This window comes from Drosophila takahashii, chromosome 3R (assembly GCF_030179915.1).
Source record: "Drosophila takahashii strain IR98-3 E-12201 chromosome 3R, DtakHiC1v2, whole genome shotgun sequence".
Lineage (NCBI taxonomy): Eukaryota > Metazoa > Arthropoda > Insecta > Diptera > Drosophilidae > Drosophila > Drosophila takahashii.
In genome coordinates this window covers 12258895-12278625 of record NC_091681.1, presented here as the reverse complement: position 1 = coordinate 12278625, position 19731 = coordinate 12258895, and the positions used below count along the sequence as shown (strand labels likewise).

The following is a 19731-nucleotide window of genomic DNA, read 5'->3' as shown; positions in this document are numbered from 1 at the left end:
ACAAGTGCAACTGAGAGCTGGAGTAGAAATATATTTGAGTTGAGTGAAATGTCTCTCTTGAAATACGAGAGAGTCAAGTCACAGATGGGGGGATTTTTGTTTTGAGCCAGAAATATTACTATCAGCTGTTTTTATTATTACCAATGATAAATAGCTCACATGTTAGAAATCAGCTATTCCGTGTAAAAGAAATTTTATGGGGTCTTTTTTTTACCAATAATTAGATTTATGGTTTACTGATAAGATAAATCAAACTAAAGGTGTCCGAAGCACAAAAGAAATTGATTGAAGCTTTTTTGTTCAGTTTGATTGTGACCATTAAAGGGGAAACAGCTCAATAAGTAACGACAGCCATAAATAAATATAAAACTTAACCCATAATATAAAACCATGGGAATAATTTGCCAAATTCTGTTTCACAACAATACGCCTGGAGTCTTCTATGCAGGCCAAACGATTTCTGGTCAAGTGACTTTGAGTACGGATAAGTTGATTCAAATCAAAGGTAAGTGCCCAATTCAACTCAAAGTAAAGTGATTGAGATTGCTGGTGATTCATTATTGTAAAAGTAGTTATCAACTGATTATTAAATCCCTAGCAATCAGACTTAAGGTCAAAGGTTATGCCGAGACCCATTGGACCGAAAGCAGAACTGATTCGAACAATAAGTCAACTTCAGAATCGTACAATGGGTTTGAGAAATATCTTTCCAGTAAAGTTTATCTGTTGGGATCTGAAATAAGCGCCGGTAAGATAAATATTTTATTGTAATTATTTTTGATAATGAATGAAATTTGGTGTTATTATCCTAGAAATGTCTTTGGAGCCCGGAACCAGATCGTACAATTTTGCCTGCCAAATTCCAATCAACTGTCCTTCCTCGTTCGAAGGGACACATGGTCGTATACTTTATATGGTGGATGTCAATATAATACAGCCCTGGAAGTACGACAGTCTCTTTTCAAGACCATTCACTGTAATTCAAGTGATGGACTTGAACACCTATGAGTCCGTTTCTCAGGTGGGTTTTTTTTATATATTTTAAGTAATAATATTTTTGTCTAGCTTTTAATATTAATGTTAAATGTTTTAAAATACCTTTATGTAGATTCCAGTGCAGGCCAGGACTGAGAAGACCTTTGGGGTCTGGCCCTTTAAATCGGATCCGCTGACTTTGGAGCTGAATTTGCCGCAGACGGGCTTTGTGCCCGGACAGACGGTTCCCGTAAATGTTTTGGTGGGCAACGAAAGTAAAATCCGGGTGTACGAAGTAAAGGTTGGCCTCTCCATGATGATCACCTACTACAGTGACCTGAGTTCGGGAACCAATAGTGAGCGAAAATCCGTGGCCAAGCTGAAGGCAGATGGTGTTATGCGGAACTCTCGGAAGATGTACGACTTCCAGCTGCTAATTCCCTCCACTCCGCCCTCCTGTTTCCAATTGTGTCGCATTATCAAGATCGGATACCAGATCGAAGTTGTGGCCAAGGTGAAGGGCATGCACATTAACGGAACTCTGGTAATGCCGGTGACTATTTGTGGAGTTCCGATAGCGCCGCAAATGGTGCAATATATACCAGAGAATTCCGGCCCCCCGGTTCCGGAGCAAAGGGCTTTGACTTTGGTTGAGGGCGATGGTGCTTGTGCTCCAGCTGCTCCGCCATATCCCTGGTCAGATGGTTCCACCTTAGGTAAGTTTCCGCTATAATAACTCTGCCTAGAAAAAGTTCATCTTCATTGAATGCATACTTACAGCACCACCTAGCTACGCTGAGGCCATGCACACCTTTACCGATCCAGAGAAGTCCAGACCAGGACAGCAGGATTCCGAAAATGTGGATGAAAAGCACTTTAAACCCCTTTATCCTGTCTTTAATGTGCCCACTCAGAGTGATGAAAAGGCGGAAAAATCTGTTCCGGTCAAAGAGGACAAAAAGTGAAGGAGCAGGAGAACCTTCGTATTTCAGAACAACTGGACACCCAATCCTGCGCTAGCAGATCGAGGAATCCTTGGCCTTTTCGCAGTTTATTTGTTGCCTAGCTCCATTTGGTGAAATGTATAATTCAAAATTGTGACAGCGATAAGATAAAAGTTGGCCTGGCCATCGCTACCAATATAGAACCATCGCAATGTTTGTTTCATTCTCAGTTCGTTTCTGGCAGCCAAGTGGGCATGAGGTTTTTTCGCCGCTGAGAGCTGTCCAATCCAATCTGTCCGGAGTTCTCGGAAGTTAGGGAGTAAATAACTGAACATAGGCATTAAAATCAAATCAGTCGTGTTTGCACTGGCACCAGAGGTGGATCGGCCAATAAACACACAATTACGGTTACAATTACAATTATGGCTGTTACCTGTGAAATCGACTTCGATAACAATCCCCATGGCACCTATTTTGGGGGCCAGATTCTGACTGGCAGGGTTACGCTGAAACTGGACAAGATGAAGTTGGTGAAAGGTGAGAGTTCAATGGGCACACTTTGGCAATTTGTCCATATTTCTGGCATGAGTCATGCTTATCTTATCGACGAATTTTAAAGTGCGGTTAAACGGTTTGAAACGAAGATCGAGCACAGTGACTCATTTTATTTATAATGGCGAGGGAACCACACGTGCAAAATTTAATGTCCACAAATAGGTGTTCGGTTAACGTACACAAATGCATCGAAGATAAATATTTGCGGTCGATAAGATTAAATTATTTTTAAATAATCAATGGGTTTCGCATTAATTGATATTAAATGTGGAAAGATAAATATTTGGTTTTCCCTTAAGTGTCGATATTGGCAGCGATTTTAGGTATATAAAATAAATATATTAAAAGCTGTTCCTCCTTATAATTGTTCTCGACTTAACAACAATTGACAATAATAAAATGAAATAGTGCCACGAGTAAAATAATGATTTTCAACTAATTTGACTTAAGTTAAAGGTTTTAATCTGAATTATTAAATTCTAACATTCAATGTAAGTTAATTTCTGAAAAAGACAAGAACATTATAAAATGTAAGAGGTACAAAAATGTTCTTTAAAAAAAGCATTCGGTGAATAAATATTGTCCCCCTTTGAATAAATGTTTACGTACCATGTTTACCAAAATCGTGTTTATCAGCTGGGTTTTTTCTCCGCAGCCATCACCTTGAATATAACCGGTTACGCGGAGACGCGTTGGATCGAAAGGGTAACCACCAACAGGAGGAGGAGGCGTCGCACATTCTACGGCCGTGAGGATTACATTGCGTCGAAAACCTTCCTGGTTGGATCTAATCTGAGCAGTTAGTATTCAAAGAATACAATTATATCACTTGTGTCTAAATAATAAAACTATCTGCAGGCCAAGTCTCCATTGAAGCTGGCATTCACACGTACAATTTTGTGTGCCAGATTCCCACCGAATGTCCTTCATCCTTCGAGGGAACCAATGGAAGGGTGCGCTATATGACCAACGTGACTTTGGTCAGACCCTGGAAATTTGACCAGAGCTATACGCGCTGCTTTACGGTGCTCAAGGTTATGGACCTCAACTTCGACAGTCCGCTGCTAAGGGTGCATTTTTAGTTTACAAGCCTATAAATTCATTCTCCAAAAACTAATGAAATCTAATATATTTAGGTACCCGCCCACAGTGAGACCTCGAAGACCTACTGCTGCTGGCCCTGCCGCTCAGATCCGTTGGCCCTCCAACTGACCGTTCCACAGACGGGCTTTGTGCCCGGCCAGAGTATTCCCCTCAGTGTGCTGATCACCAACGATAGCCACATTCCGGTGGAACAGCTCCTCATGTCGTTTGTGATGCTGGTGACCTACCACAGCAAGCCGCCTTCGATGCCCAATACCACATCTGAGAGGTTGGTGGTCAACACTTTGAAGGGCGACTCCGTGCAGAGGAACTGCAAGAAGCTCTTCACCTACGAGATCAAGGTGCCAGCCACTCCGCCCACCTGTTTCAACCTGTGCGGCATCATCCAGATCGCCTACCAGGTGGAGGTGGAGGCCAAGGTGAAGGGTTGTCACAATAACGAGATAGTCAGCATCCCCGTGACCATTGGCAGTGTTCCTCTATCCCAGCATGTGCCAATCCAACCTCGTGGGTTGATCGGTCAGCCGCTGGATGTAAATGAATTGGCTGGTGGAAATATTGCCACAGCTCCTCCTCCAAATGCTTCGAGTCCCTGGGCTGTCGATGACTCCATTCGTGAGTTACATCAAGAGTACAGATTGATATAAATATTAAATATTGATTATCCACTTTCAGCTCCTCCCAATTACCAGGAGGCTCTTCACATGCGAAGCCCGGATGCCACCAAATCCGAAGAATTTGACGACCCGGAGCCAGTACAGCCCAATACTCTTAACCTGGACGGCAGTGCGTACAAGCCACTCTATCCGGTATTCGACATTCCCAGCCCCTCAGCCCCACCGCCATCGGATTATACACAGAATTATATGGCCGAGAGAGCCTTTGTCAATCCGGCCTTGGATGTCGATAAGGACAAGGGAACTTGGCTATGAACACAAAAATGAAACAATAGAATTTTAAGAACTACGAAGCATGTTTTGTAAACAAAGCTAAAGCTATAAATATATCACATTTAAAAATGGTACAATAAATTCCAAAGATTGGTTATCGAGAACTGATTTAATTTTGATAAACTTTGTTGTGCCTTACAAACTGGTATCAGAGTTACGAATGGCCTTGCGAGACTGAAGTTTTCAAATGAGATGTTTCTGCTTTGCTAATGGCCTTCCTAGATTTAGGTTTTCAAATGAGATGTTTCTGCTATGGTAATAGGGGCTCCTCTTATCAAAACCCCTTGAATGTGGAACATGAATGCCTGGCTCCAACTTCTCCAGGGCCAAGGTCTTAGTCCCCAACTCAGATAAGAGGCCAAGTTTATAGAACCCCCAATGCGAAGGGCACTTTTGATCGACTCTTATACAGTTGTGGCTCCGATTCCATATCGTTCCCGGAGAAACCCGATTCCGCCTTCGGCTCCAAGTGGAGGGTCTTATCGCTTATCTAACGACGCGGTCGCACCGCAAGCAGTCCAGAAGTTTTGTACTTAAATTAGTCGCCCCAGACCATCGGTTTTAGCAGTTTGCCCGCTCGGTCATTTAATCTGGGAAAAAATGGTCGTTACGTGTGAGATCAGCTTCGATAATAATAGACATGGTACTTTCTACGCCGGTCAACTTGTTAATGGCTGCGTGACCCTCAAGTGCGACAGATCCAAGGAGGTTCAAGGTACTTAATCGAAGAATGTGAAAACATAATGTAAAACCGAATCTTAAAGGTTCTCTTCATTGTTTAAAATTAACCCAACCTTACCGCGGTATTATAAATATTTTCTCGATAACGGCCCGTGTGTATATGTGCAAATTGTATATTTTTATGACGACATTGACTTTAGCGGACATTCTTCGGTGCGGAATGTGTGAAGTTGATTGATAACACCCAGCAGTAACTTTGCGTTGGTATTATTTTAATACCGAGATTAGGATAAGTGCTTTCAATAATTCCAAACTCAACCAAACCAATACATGTTTGCTTAAATTAAATATTTCCCTTTACAATTATATAACGAATATTATTTTTATTATTTTGAATACTAAATGTGAGTATAAGTAGTTTAGTTAAGATTAAAATTGGATTAATCAGTTAGTACACCCCTTAACTTTATTAGCTGATTATGTATGCTTTAAGATAATGTTTATTTCCTAACCAACTCTCTTTTCCATTTTCTCACCGTGTCGATCTTATTTCTCAGCTGTGCTACTTAAGGTGGTGGGATATTCCATAACCAAATGGACCGAGAAGAGTCTCGGATCTTCGAAGCTCTATGCGGGCCGTGAGGATTATTTATCATCCAACACTTATCTGTTGGGTTCCGAGCAAAGTGAGTACGGCCAGTAGAAACTGTGAGAGTTGTTTGCACTTATAAATATTTGTATCTCTGGAAAGACAACAACAGACACACTATCCAGGCTGGGGTGCACAACTACAACTTCGCCTGTCAGCTGCCCTATCAGTGTCCTTCGTCCTTCGAGGGCCGTCATGGCTGCATCCGGTACATAGTCAAAGTCCTGCTGGTTAGACCTTGGAAATACGATCAGGCTTATACAAAGGGCTTTACGGTTCTCAAGATGCTCGATCTGAACTTTGACACGCCTCAGCTGAGGGTAAGTTATAATCTAAAGCAATCTAGTTAATTCAATTAAAATATTTTTATATGACTACTAAATTTTGAGTCGTATACTTTTTAATATTTCTTGTAGGTACATAGGTATTTCTTGTTTTTATTTGCTTAGTTTTTTTTTTTAGTAATTAATGATGACAATAATAGTTTATTCAAGTTTATTAAAGATAAAAAAAACAGCGAAAAATATGAATTTCTTTAAAAATATCAAAAACCTCCGAAAAATTAAAAAAAATTATAATGCCATCCTTAGCATATAGTCGGCCGATCGGCTAGATATACGGTATTCAAGAAAAAATTAAATTTTCAAAGTTTGCAAAAATCTTATTCAAGTTTAAGACCAATATTATTATACCATCTGCAAGGACTTAAAAACAGCTTCATCAACGCAAACAATAACAATATTTATTTTTGCTGGTCATAAATATGAAAATATCAGATATGGATTTATTTTTAAAATCTTTCTCCCCCAGTTGGCTGCCCACAGCGAGGGTTACCGCACCTTTTGTTGCGGTCCCTGCAAGACGGATCCGCTCAAATTGGAGCTTAACCTGCCGCAAGCGGGCTATGTGCCCGGCCAGAAGATTCCGGTGACCGTGGTGGTGGTCAACAACACTGCGGTGGCCGTCTCTGAACTTCGACTTTCCCTCGTTATGCTAGTCAGATACTACAGCGTCAGTCCGGAGCACTCGCGAGTGGAACGAATTATAATATCGCGAGCCAAGGGGGACTCGGTGCTGAAACAGTGCACCCGATCCCTGACTATCGAGCTGCCAGTGCCATCCACTCCGCCCACTTGCGTGGAGCTGAGCAACCTCATCCAGATCGCCTACCAACTGGAAGTGGAGGCGCTGGTGAAGAGTCTGCGCGAACAGCAGCTGATGGTCATGCCGGTTACTATTGGAACTATTCCACTGGCGGTTTCGGGGATTGTGGTTCAACAACCTCCCCGACGAAGTGCCCACTACGAAGGACCCCAGTCCAGAAGAGATCCGCCGGATGAGCTTCCCATGGTGACCGCACTGGGCAATGTGCCCAACGATCTGACCCCAAACCCAGCTGATTCAGGTGAGATCATGATTTTACAATCACAAAGTGAACAAATGTCTTGCTAAAGTCTACGTGCCAATGAACCTGTAATGATTGATTGCAATCTTATCAAATCATTCTTTAAAGAACTAAGTACGCAGTTATCTGCAGATATCGCTAATTATACTGTCAAAACATAGCCCAAAAGCAAGTACAGCGCAATCTTTCCTGCACTTGTATTCGCGGTATAGATAAAATAGTTTTTTAAACCTATTTAGATTTATTGAAATTCTAAGTTTGAACTTAAAATTAAAATTCAGTGGCTGCATTCCCAATGCTGTGGTTTTCATGTGCTTAAAAAATATTTTACCATTATTATTATTTAATACATATATTTTATATATTATATTGCAAGCGTAAGAAACATCATAAAGAAATATATAATTAAAAGTTGCACAAAACAAATTGCTTTGAAGATATTGAAACGTGTTTTTGCACTTAACCGATAAGAAGGTGTTATTGACTTTAATACCTAGTGATTACCATATAGCTTTAAAAACAAAAAGTGAATAAATTGTCCACAGGTTAAAAAAAAAAATTTGCCTTCCCGAAAATTAAAACAAGAAAGGAAGCTACCTTCGGCCAGCCGAAGCTTATATACCCTTGTAGATAAAAGAATACTCACTCGGTGCAGTTCCAGGGATTCCAGATTCAGCGTTTCGATTTATTTCAATTTTGTTTTTAAGTAGTCAAGAATCAAAACGCCTACTTCCTACAAAGTTACAATGAATTTTCTTATATTTGTTTGGGAGCCTTAAGATATAGTGGTCCGATCCGGCTGGCTCCGACATATGTACTACCTGCAATAGAAAGAAGACCTTCGGGAAAGTTTCATCGCGATAGCTTTAAAACTGAGAGACTAGTTCGCATAGAAACGGACAGACGGACAGACGGACAGACGGACAGACGGACAGACGGACAGACGGACAGACGGACATGGCTAGATAGACTCGGCTATTGGTGCTGATAAAGAATATATATACTTTATGTGGTCGGAAACGTCTCCTTCACTGCGTTGCAAACATCTGACTGAAATTATAATACCCTCTACAAGGGTATAAATATATATATATCAGGATAGAATCCACAGTTAGTTATTCTAAAAACCGTGTTTATAAATTATAATAACAAATTTTAAACTGCTGTTTATTTTTTTAGCCCTTCCAAATTACGAAGAATCCCGGCACACCCAACGCGGCAATATTAACGAGGAAGAGCTCCATGCCTTTGGAATCAATGAGTTTGCTCCCCTATATCCTGTGTATAGTATACCCAGTCCTACCCCCGTGCTTTCGGCAAATACACGGAATGCGGGAATAGTCAACCAAAGCTTTGTAAAGTAGACCACGGCGCTTTCAACTTTTTACAGTCAATTTAACGGTTCTCTACGCGAAAATAAACAATTAAAACACGAGAAAAATATAAGTAGGAATTACTCTGTGTCACAAAATTTTACCTTAACTTTAATGATTCTGAAGGAATTTATTCTGGTGTGTTTTAGGAGAGCTTTCGCGGAGTTGCTTTTAGAAACAACCATCAAATTCCTTGCTATGTTAATTTTTCAATCTCAAATTACAGGGCAACGTATCCTTGGTTGGCTAACACCGTGTTTTGAAGCGTGATTTCAAAATGCGTTCGCAAAAAGGCTTCCTACATTATGTTTTTTGCAATATTTGAACCGCATTTACTAGCATTTGCTAGTTAATCAAGACATATGGAAAATGCTACCATTATCTTATAAAACCCAGACTTTGAATAATTTGAAGATTTTTTATAATTGAGTTATAAACGAAGGTATAACATTGTCCGCTGGTGTCTTTTTTACTTTAGTAGAATAACTATTATTCTACCGTGTATCTATGGAAGTTATAGCTGTTATATGCAGTCGAACAGAATTGACTCATGAATAGCAAATAGAAGGAATCATAAATTGGGACAAAAATTATGGCGTTAACAAAGGTTTTGATCCTTGCTACTGCCATAATTTAGCAAAGTTTTTGTATCTTTGCTACGCCATAACTTATTTTATGTTACGTTATGGAAAATGTGATAAATAAAAGTGTGCTAAATACGATAAGATATTTATAAACAAATCTTTTATACTTACTATAAAATAAATCTCTCTATAAAACATAGTGTCCCAAAGACTTATGTCCCCGCTCACAATATAGCGGAATTTATAACAGAGGCGGATTTGCAATAATTGTAAAAGTTTCGTTATACTTTCGGAGTAAATTGGCTATGCTATAAGGTACATTTGATTTAACTGCTACCTGCTCGACAAACCACCGGAAAGAAAACATAGCCTATGACCAGAGTTGTGTCTGTAAGCATAATAATGCTAATAAAATCCCTTTTCATTGGAATGCTACTGAAAACAAATTTCATTCGATTGTCCAAAAAGTAATATTATTAAAAACACATTTCATTGGCATTTCATTTAAGTCCCCAAAATGAATGCTATTGAAAATGTAAATCCAAAATGTAATGACAGTTAAAAAATTGTAATAACCATTGTTTTTCTTTTAAATCCATTGAAGCTATAACTTTCTAGGACAATGTGCTTACAAAACAGCAATGTCAAAAATTTTAAACAAACCAATTTTTTTAAGCAAAAAAATGTTTTTTTTTAGGTTGTATTTTTTAAAAATAATTGTAAAACAAGAAAGGAAACTAGCTTCGGCCAGCCGAAGCTTATATACCCTTGCAGATCATTCCTATTAATTAACAAATCGCAAAAATGTTCAATTTTCTAATATTTCTCATTAGTTTTCCGATCGTTCTTATGGACTGCCGTCCATAGTGATAATACAAACCAAAGAAGCTAGAATTTAAATTCTATTACTTTTCCATTAATTTTCCGATCGTTCCTATGGCAGCTATATGATATAGTAGTCCGATTTTTTAAATAATTAATTCGAAATTCAGAAATATTTAAAAAATAACATCCCCAAAAGTAGAAGGTAATATTTCAAAAAACACCAAAGCTAGAATTTTTTAAAGTTTTTTTTTCCGATTGTTCCTATGGGAGCTATAAGATATAGTTGTCCGATCCGGTCGGCTCCGGTCGGCTACCTGCAATAGAAAGAAGACTTTTGCGAAAGTTTCGTCCCGATAGCTCAAAAACTGAGACACTAGTTTGCGTAGAAACAGACAGACGGACAGACGGACAGACGGACAGACGGACGGACAGACGGACAGACGGACAGACGGACATGGCTAGATCGACTCGTCTTGTGATGCTGATCAAGAATATATATACTTTATGGGGTCGGAAACGTCTCCTTCACTGCGTTGCAAACTTCTGACTGAAATCATAATACCCTCTGCAAGGGTATAACAAGAAAGGCAGCTAGCTACGGCCAGCCGAAGCTTATATACCCTTGCAGATCATTCCTATTAACTTACAAAAACATTAAATTTAGATTTACTTGTTTATATGTTAGAACAATCAAAATTTTAGCTGCTTTCGTATTATTTTGGCAATATTTTTGATCCTTCCTATGGGAACTATGTAATATAGAAGTCCGAATTTTGTTTAATTTAATTCGAAATTTTGAAATATTAAAGATAAGCTATATCTTAGAGAAGAGAATTTAATAAAAATCAACAAAGATATAAGTTTTTTCCCTTTTCTATTTAATTTTCGCAACGTTTGTTTTGGGATCTTATCATATAGTGATAAGTAATATCTTAAAATACACCGAAGCTAGAATTTTGTAAAAGTTTTTTCCTATGGGAGCTATAAGATATAGTTGTCTGATCCGGCCGCTTCCATCTTATATAATACCTGCAATAGAAAGAAGACTTTTGGAAAAGTTTCATCCCGATAGGTTGAAAACTGAAAGACTAGTTTGCGTAGAAACGGATAAAGGGACGGACGGACAGACGGACATGTCTAAATCGATTCGACTAGCGATGCTGATCAAGAATATATATACTTTATGGGGTCGGAATCGTCTTCTTCACTGTATTGCAATCTTGCAAACTAAAATAGAGGGTATAAAAAGTTAAATAAAATGTAAGAATTCAAGATATAATATTCTTCCTGAGGAAATAAGGTTGGAAGTGTCGGAAATTGCGGAGGAAGTACAGAATAGCCTGCGCAGGTCGTTGGACAAACACAAAGACGGTTGATTTAACTATTCTGGAAGGTCTCGAAGAATTCTCTGGGAATTTCCCTTTAACTTTACCAAGGTCAACTCGTTTGCGGATGCTGCAATCTCGGAGATTGGTAGCCTGGAAATAATCGACGATAGTTACGCTGCCATCAATATAAATATGCGACGCCTTTATGTTAAAACCAGTCGATACAGCGCTCGTCACTCCATGGACCTTCCAATATCCTCCAAGTCAGCTGATCGTATGTTGAGTGAATTTTTCGACTTCGACAGATATTTGCAACCACCTGTTTACCACCCCACTTGGCCATTAGCCTTTAAATTCGAGGCCTTGGGTAGTTTGATTGGGCGACAAAACCACATTAAACTCTTTCTAGACGATCATAAGCAGGATAAAATCAACGAGACGATGCCAGGACTCGACTTGTTTCCGGATTAGCTCTTCTTTCTGGGAGTCACTCACATCTTTTGCGGCTCCGACTAAAATGGTAGGCAAATAGCTCTGTTCTCCTTGTTGAAAAACAAAGATTTCCGCCAGGCCTTTAATTGTCCTGCAGCCCCTGGAATTCGTCGTTAGTGATATGAGAGACGGGAGAGGGCAAGATTAAATAAACTCAGTTTAAATTTATTACAAGCGAAGTAAGAAGTGTGGCTGATTTAGGATTTTCCTGTGGGGGGGATTTTTTGAGATAATTTTTTGTACCCTACTTTTTGAATATCCAAATTGCTTTAGCTTTTTACCAGCATTTTTCAGTGAAAGAATTATCAAAAATACCAATTTCTTTAGAATTGGAAATTTATATGCGAATTCAAATAGAATTTACTGTTTCAAAACATAATAAAGAATATTACATTTTATTTGTGTTGTCATTAGGTACAGGTATTTAAGCAAAAATAGTTAAAATCCGACCATTCATTAAAAACATATAAGCAAATAATGAAAAATCCGCTAGATGGCGTAGGCAGTTCAGGAACTCGCTTTGGTGCTTGCATATTTCTATCTCTATCGAATTCATTTAGCTGAGTACCGGGTATTTGATATTGGAGGCACTCGACTATAGCTTTCTCTCTTGTTTGTATCCAAGTCACAAGTCGAATTGTGTTAAGGCTGTTTCGAGGCCGCTTATCACAATGGGACGGACATGGAAGTTCGCAGAATTGTTTTTCTTAGTTTTGTAAAACCAACAGTAATCTTGAATAAAAAAATTAATAATTATTTTGGGCCTCCACTTCATACATACGTACACACAATACGTATTTTTAATCTCCACAAATTTATATTCAAAACAAGAGAGAAAGCTATAGTCGGGTTAGTGTCCCGACTATCTAATACCCGTCACTCAGCTAAAGGGAGTGCGAGTGCTGTACTCGGGTTGGTGTCCCGACTAATAATCGTAACTCAGCTAAAGGGAGTGCGAGGGAGATAGATATATAAATTTTGATTGCGTATAACTTTTTAATGAAAGGTCCGATTTGAAAAATGTCTTCTACATTTCGATAGGTATAAATATACACAACAAAATTGCATTTATACTTCTCGGAAATCTTTAAAGATGTGGGCGCAGGACCCATTTTAAAATCGTTAGTGGGCGATTGTGGGCGTTAGAGGGGACGTGGCACTCGGCTAAAATAAACTTGCGCTGCGTAGGAAGCCAAAGAATATGTGTGGAAAATCTCAATAAACTTGCGCTGCGTAGGAAGCCAAAGAATATGTGTGGAAAATCTCAACCTTCTAGCTTTTGTAGTTTCTGAGATCTCAGCGTTCATACAGACGGACAGACGGACATGGCTAGATCGACTCGGCTAGTGCCCCTGATCAAGAACTTTATGGGGTCGGAAACGCTTCCTTCTAGCTGTTACATACTTTTGCACGAATCTAATATACCCTTTTACTCTACGAGTAACGGGTATAAATACTTATTTAAAAACTATCCATGTATGGGGCTTTTACATTTTCATTTCAAATTCCATATAATAAGTGTTTCGTTTTGCAAGAAGCTGCTAGTATAAATTTGTGTTCCGACCGCTAAGTTTCCACAAATAGGGCACTAAAGCGCTAGATTAACATGGAATTATTTCAAAAGAACTTAGCAACACTACTGATTATCGTGATTGTACTAATATTTCCGACGAGAGGCGCGGAGAAACGTAATAACCTAGAGTCCTATGCGAATCGCATGAAGTCCTACATGAACCTCGATGTAGATCCTTGTCGCGATTTCTACGAATACGCCTGCGGAAATTATAGACACCAAAACGAGCTGTTGGAAAGTATGTTGGATTTTTGGACCTTGAACTACAACAGTGAACAACTGGAGGGCCAAATAGAACATTTATTGGGAAGGATGGATCTGGCGGAGTCTCTCAATGTGTCCCGCGAACTTAGGGTGGCCCAAAGATTCTACAACGCCTGTCTGGAAGCCGATCTCCACCCATTTCCTGCTACTGATCCGCACTATCTTACCCTCATTCGATCGATCGGAGGCTTTCCCGCAGTCGATGGAGCCAACTGGAATGCCTCCAACTTCAGCTGGTTCAACATGAGCTCTCACTTGATCAACTACGGGCAGAGGGTCTGTTTAACGATGGGCTTAACGATGAAAGCTATTCGAGATTTCCATTTCAGCCTGAACTAGGTGACGAACGGTTGGGTTTTGAAGAGTGTGAGAACTCGAGGCCGAATGATGAGGAACGAATGGCCGGATACTTAAGAGCCTTTCAGTTGCCGGAGGATAAAATTTCGGAAGTGATCGCCGGGGTGTTTGCCTTCTTGAAAGATGCGAGATCCAGCCACGCGCAGCTTTCAGGAAACTGTAAACTCTTCGAGGCCAACTACTTCGAGATCGTTTGGGACGGGGACAAGATCGTTTGGAATAAGGATCAACCAAGAAAAGACGAGGACTGTTCTTCCTACGTCGTAAAGTTGGACAAGGTGTGTGCCCGTCATCCCGAGGCGGTGGCCAATTATCTGGCCATGAAGCTGCTGCGCAGATTAGATGCCGCACTTCACAGCACTGAAGAACAAAAACAGTATTGCCTGGGCCAAGTGAAGTTCTCAATGAGGTTCCTCTTTAGCAAACTCTTATTGGCGGTGAGTCTTGCGGCCCAAAGATACAATTTTAGGATTAATTATTAAATATACAATCCCCTTACAGGAGAAGTTTCCTGGGAAGAAAAAGTCGGGAGTGTCGGAAATTGTGGATGAAGTGTGGAATACGCTGAGCAGTTCGCTGGACGAAGACGATCGGTTGGGCCACTCTCACTCGTCTCGAAGAGTTCTGTGGGAATTTCCCTTCAGCTTTTCCAAGGTCAACTCGTTTGCGGATCGGGTAATCTCGGAGATTGGTAGCCTGGAAATAGTGGAAGATAGTTACGCCGCCACCAATATTAATTTGCATCGCCTTGCTGTTAACAGCAGTAGATACAGCGCTCGTCACTCCATGGACCTCCCCATGTCCTCCAAGTCGGCCGATCATATGTTGAATGAATTCTCTTGGTTCGACCGATTTTTGCGACCACCTTTTTATCACGACTCTTGGCCTTTAGCCCTCAGATTCGGTGCCTTCGGTAGTGTAGTTGCGCGACAAGCCTACGTAAATGTCAACGGATATGATGATAGGTTGGACATTCGACTGGAAGAGAATAAATTGCGACTGGCATTCTTTGCCTATAAAAACCACATTAAGCATCTTCAGGAGGATCATAAGCAGGATAAGATCAATGAGACGATGCCGGGAATTGACTTGCCTCCAGATCAGCTCTTCTTCCTCGGAGCCACTCAGATCTTTTGCGACCGTTCAAGGAGGAGTAGGGACCGTGCTAACTACTCCATTAAATATAACAAAGAATTCCCCCAGGTCTTCAATTGTTCTGCAGGATATGGCAAATGAGTGTTTAATTTTTAGTAGGGTTGTTAAAACATCGATAGTGAAAACTTTCGATATTATCGATGCTATCAAAAATTAAAGAAAATAAACAAATTTAAATAAAGGAAAATTATATAAAAAAATTGAAAATTTATGCTTGTAGCATAAAATTTAATTTTTAAGATTACATAAAATGAGTTGAAATATACTATTGATTTTATTTTCTGTCGGATATTTATTAAAACTAAGAAAGGAAGCTACACACAAAAAAAAACAAGAAAGGAAGCTACCTTCGGCCAGCCGAAGCTTATATACCCTTGTAGATAAAAGAATACTCACTCGGTGCAGTTCCAGGGATTCCAGATTCAGCGTTTCGATCTATTTCAATTTTGTTTTTAAGTAGTCAAGAATCAAAACGCCTACTTCCTACAAAGTTACAATGAATTTTCTTATATTTGTTTGGGAGCCTTAAGATATAGTGGTCCGATCCGGCTGGCTCCGACATATGTACTACCTGCAATAGAAAGAAGACCTTCGGGAAAGTTTCATCGCGATAGCTTTAAAACTGAGAGACTAGTTCGCATAGAAACGGACAGACGGACAGACGGACAGACGGACAGACGGACAGACGGACATGGCTAGATAGACTCGGCTATTGGTGCTGATCAAGAATATATATACTTTATGTGGTCGGAAACGTCTCCTTCACTGCGTTGCAAACATCTGACTGAAATTATAATACCCTCTACAAGGGTATAAAAATTGGTAAAATCAACTGTAATAATTGTCAAACAGGCCCGAACCATAAAAATTGTCAATTCTACTAAGTAAATTGTTACTCTTACGTAATTCGTAAACGTAAGGGTTACTATAAAAAATAGTTATGCAACTGTGAAAAAAATAAAATGTGACCGAACCATAAATTGTAGTTAACTTACTATTTTTATAGTAAATATACAATTATTTATAGTTATTTAACAGTAATTTATAATTAATATTAAAAAGGTAGTTGTCCAAAAGTTGGGAATTATAAAAAAGGCATCGCAGAAGATTTGTAAAATTACTGTTGCATACTTGTATACTAAAGAAGTTACGTCACGCAAAGCAAAAGCAAATACACGGACGACTATTTTTATTGTTAAAGTACTATTTTGTATAGTTACGGAACTATCTTCATTGGTCAATTTTGTGTGAACACAAAAAAATTTGCATGGTAAAATTGACCAACAAAGATAGTTACGTAACTATTAAAAAAGTTAAGTGTATTTTGTTTTTGCTTTGGGTTTGTGTCTTTGCTAATTGTGTGTATTTTGTTGTTGTGGAATGACTATTTACTTAGTAGAATTGACAATTTTGCTGGTTGGGGCCTGTTTGACAATTATTACAGTTGATTTTACCAAGTTTTTTTGTGTTCAGAAATTTCCCCGGGCCGTAAGCCACGTGAAGGAGTCAACTCGACTTCCAAGAATTTTCTTATAAAACGCATTATTTTATAAGAAAATAATAATATAATATAATATTTTATAAGAAAATATATAATAATATAATAGTAAAACTTACTTCCTTTAATAAACAGGAATCTACTGGTAAAGAAAAACCTTATAAAAGGCTGAGGATGTCTGATATTTTTCACGATTTGGTTGCGGTACAGCTCTGGGTCTGGTGGAAACACTGAAGAAAACAGAGAACGATCTTCACCAGTGTTGCCAGATGAAAATTCAGCTTTCCCTGAATAATCTCAAACAGTCGAAATTTCCCCCTAAAAAATTCAGTTTTTCCCCTAAATTCCAAAAATCAGTTAATGTACAATAAATTAGTAATATGTCAATATGACGTTGTAGAAATGTTAAGATTGTAAAAATCTGTGTTTTCGAAAGGAAAGTCGTGTGTAGTATTTTTTTGACAGTTTTGAAATGTTTTACACACAAAAAAAAAACTTGGTAAAATCAACTGTAATAATTGTCAAATTGCCCCAACCAGCAAAATTGTCAATTCTACTAAGTAAATTGTCATTTCACAACAACAAAATACACACAATTAGCAAAGACGCAAACCCAAAGCAAAAACAAAAAACAAAACTATTTTAATAGTTACGTAACTATCTTTATTGGTCAATTTTACCAAGCAAATTTTTTTGTGTAGGAAGTTTTGTAGGAAGTCACAACGTTTTAGTGTTTTTTCTAAACATTTGGGTAATAAAATTTCCGCAACAAAAACCCTAAATTATCCCCCTAAAAATTTCTCCCCCCTAAAATTCTCCCTAGCGCGTCGAAACCCCCTAAATCTAGGGGGAAAACCCATGATCAGGGAACACTGATCTTCACACGGCCGAGGTGAAAAACGGAAAGACCGAATAATCGAAATGCGTCAGGCACCAAGGCTTGTTTATCGAAAAAGTGTTGGACCAGAGTTACTCAAAAATCTTTATCGAACACGTCTTTTTAGTGTTGTAAAGACAGAAATTGTTTTAATTTTGGTCTGCCATTTTAGTTCCTGGCGGCAACTTCAAGTCCTGGCGGGAATTGTAAATTTTGTTTGGAACTTTGAAAGTTAAAAATTTACAGAAATTTGGTTGGAAGAGATTTCTGTGGTTTTTGATTTGTCCGGTAAAACCGGTAAAAAATTTACCAAATCCGTTTTAAGTCGGAAATAAAAAAGGAAGAATAAATGTGGAACTTGAAAGGCTTTGACTCGTATTCATGCGTATCAATGCAAGAAGTCGAATTTGTCAGAATTTTGTTCGTTTACTTTTGCATTTACAGATTTGAAGGGCGGTAACGGTAAATGCTTAAACTGAGCTCCAGGCACGCTCATGATGCCATCAACCACCAGGGAGAGTTTTCGGGGACAGAAAACAAAGCACCAAACCATGGACATGTTTAGTTTTTATCATTCGCGCATTTGTTCGCGGACTCGTGCTTACCGGTCCCCCATCCGTCCCCGCCTACCAGTCCAAACTTTCAGGTTGGTAATCTGTTGGATTGTCCCTCTTAAGCTCCCATTTTTTATGTGCCACCACCTAGGAGCTTCCTCTTTAAACTCGCTGAAATTTAAGGTTTAAGTGTAAGCGGATCCCGAGCAATTGACACGTGGGAATTAAGCATGAAAAGCATTTTACAAACTCATAATCCATCTTTTTCTAACTAAACATTCAACTTTATTTCAATTGAGTTCACTTTGAGTGGGAGATAAACTGCAGTCTCACTCGGATTCCAGACATGCAAGCGGGGAATAGAGAGAAATAATTTATTATTTTTAACCTTTTTGATTTTTCTAAATATAATGTTAGTTCTACATTATTTTCTATATTTTGGAAAAAATTGACAATTTTTTTCTTTATCCAATTTCTAAAAATTTTGCAAGTTAAAACAGGATACAAGGCAACTATTTTGTCCAGTGCACCCACATTGAGTAGTGTAGACATCGCACCCTGTCGAATCCTGTTGGCCAAATGCGCCGAACTAATGACCGCATTAAGTAATTTCCCTCGCACTTCGCCCCCTTGAATGACCCCGTCTAGTGGGGATATCTGGGTCTGGATCCCCGGTAGACTCGCAGTCGCATTGGGGAGCTGTTGTTGGCCCTCTGCATTTAAATGGCTTACTCAATGGCGCTTTCGTGGTAATTGGCATTTGGCTTTGGCATGTCCGAATGCCAAACCGGCTAAACTAAATGCATAACTAGTTTCGGCTTCTTGTTCCGAGTGGATTCTGATGCTTAGTCGGTTGTTGCTGAAATTTGGAATTTAGATGAATTTTCCAGAGAGGGGAAGCTGAGAAACAGAAAAACCAAATTAGTTGAGCTTAGCCTGCGGTGGAACGAATGCAAAAACATTCAGATCGTTAGGCATTCTTGTTTTCTTTTTTTGGGAAAAAGACTGGATTTAAGCTATTTGAGTTTTAAGGGAGCTAAAATCAAACGTAAAATGCCTTGTTCGAAAGCAGAAGCATTCGAGTTTTTACGGCTTGGGCGCAAACAAATCCCGAAGCGTTGTTGAGATTTTTATTATTTAATTTATTTCGGTGTCAGTTTAAAAGCCATTTATTCATGTGTCAAGTGCCTGCAATTGATTCTGCCCGGGCGCCTAATGGATTATAGATAATGCCAATGTACGTGCCGCATAGATAGACATGTTTAGCCCAATTTGCTGGCCAACATTGTGCATTACGGAATAAGGACTACGGACTACGGCCACCCACTGACGCACAAGAAACCGAAATAAAATTAGCATTTTTTGTGGATTCGATTTGCCGGTTATTTTTTTGGGTTAGGGTTTCGGCTTTTCCCTTGGGGCAGGCTTTTTTCGTTGCTTTCTCGGCGGAAAGCTGTTACTGTTTTCGTTTTCTTTCGGTGAAACGCAACGTGTTTTTTGTTTATCCCGCCTGGCTTGCACCTTTTGCCGACTTGCTTGTCTTTGGCTCCGAGTGTGTGTGCTGCGGCTTTCACGGGAATTTCACCGA

At 39.2% G+C, this 19731-nt stretch overlaps 4 protein-coding genes and 1 long non-coding RNA gene across 5 annotated transcripts; 4 read left to right on the top strand and 1 right to left on the bottom strand.

Annotated features, from left to right (window-relative positions):
* Positions 1-333: 333 nt before the first annotated feature.
* On the top strand, positions 334-2122 carry LOC108054226 (arrestin domain-containing protein 2). Its single transcript, XM_017137084.3, has 5 exons — positions 334-505; positions 599-748; positions 813-1021; positions 1109-1691; positions 1756-2122. The coding sequence occupies exons 1-5, from the start codon at positions 391-393 to the stop codon at positions 1938-1940; spliced, it is 1242 nt and encodes a 413-aa protein (XP_016992573.3). The 5' UTR covers positions 334-390; the 3' UTR covers positions 1941-2122.
* A 75-nt stretch (positions 2123-2197) lies between these two features.
* On the bottom strand, positions 2198-2424 carry LOC138913530 (uncharacterized). The gene is made up of 2 exons (XR_011419300.1): positions 2353-2424; positions 2198-2246 (listed from the first exon to the last, which is right to left on the bottom strand). It is a non-coding gene; the product is annotated as an uncharacterized lncRNA (long non-coding RNA).
* On the top strand, positions 2238-4632 carry LOC108054224 (arrestin domain-containing protein 3). Its single transcript, XM_017137083.3, has 5 exons — positions 2238-2456; positions 3130-3273; positions 3333-3544; positions 3611-4193; positions 4254-4632. Exons 1-5 carry the CDS (start codon positions 2342-2344, stop codon positions 4508-4510), a joined length of 1311 nt encoding a protein of 436 aa, XP_016992572.1. The 5' UTR covers positions 2238-2341; the 3' UTR covers positions 4511-4632.
* Positions 4633-5081: 449 nt separating this feature from the next.
* LOC108054222 (arrestin domain-containing protein 17) lies at positions 5082-8734 on the top strand. Its single transcript, XM_044396303.2, has 5 exons — positions 5082-5243; positions 5767-5895; positions 5961-6178; positions 6669-7263; positions 8443-8734. Exons 1-5 carry the CDS (start codon positions 5129-5131, stop codon positions 8625-8627), a joined length of 1242 nt encoding a protein of 413 aa, XP_044252238.1. The 5' UTR covers positions 5082-5128; the 3' UTR covers positions 8628-8734.
* Positions 8735-13471: 4737 nt separating this feature from the next.
* On the top strand, positions 13472-15295 carry LOC108069827 (neprilysin-1-like). The gene is made up of 3 exons (XM_070216563.1): positions 13472-13978; positions 14032-14496; positions 14561-15295. Exons 1-3 carry the CDS (start codon positions 13472-13474, stop codon positions 15293-15295), a joined length of 1707 nt encoding a protein of 568 aa, XP_070072664.1.
* Positions 15296-19731: the final 4436 nt, after the last annotated feature.

Coding starts and splice junctions, on each gene's coding strand:
- LOC108054226 (XM_017137084.3), top strand. CDS start 391: ATGGGAATAATTTGCCAAATTCTGTTTCACAACAATACGCCTGGAGTC. Junction 749..812: donor GGGATCTGAAATAAGCGCCG/GTAAGATAAATA, acceptor TTATTATCCTAG/AAATGTCTTTGGAGCCCGGA. Junction 1,692..1,755: donor GTCAGATGGTTCCACCTTAG/GTAAGTTTCCGC, acceptor GCATACTTACAG/CACCACCTAGCTACGCTGAG.
- LOC108054224 (XM_017137083.3), top strand. CDS start 2,342: ATGGCTGTTACCTGTGAAATCGACTTCGATAACAATCCCCATGGCACC. Junction 2,457..3,129: donor CAAGATGAAGTTGGTGAAAG/GTGAGAGTTCAA, acceptor TTTTCTCCGCAG/CCATCACCTTGAATATAACC. Junction 4,194..4,253: donor GGCTGTCGATGACTCCATTC/GTGAGTTACATC, acceptor ATCCACTTTCAG/CTCCTCCCAATTACCAGGAG.
- LOC108054222 (XM_044396303.2), top strand. CDS start 5,129: ATGGTCGTTACGTGTGAGATCAGCTTCGATAATAATAGACATGGTACT. Junction 5,244..5,766: donor CAGATCCAAGGAGGTTCAAG/GTACTTAATCGA, acceptor CTTATTTCTCAG/CTGTGCTACTTAAGGTGGTG. Junction 7,264..8,442: donor CCCAAACCCAGCTGATTCAG/GTGAGATCATGA, acceptor TTATTTTTTTAG/CCCTTCCAAATTACGAAGAA.
- LOC108069827 (XM_070216563.1), top strand. CDS start 13,472: ATGGAATTATTTCAAAAGAACTTAGCAACACTACTGATTATCGTGATT. Junction 13,979..14,031: donor TGATCAACTACGGGCAGAGG/GTCTGTTTAACG, acceptor TTTCCATTTCAG/CCTGAACTAGGTGACGAACG. Junction 14,497..14,560: donor TTAGCAAACTCTTATTGGCG/GTGAGTCTTGCG, acceptor ATCCCCTTACAG/GAGAAGTTTCCTGGGAAGAA.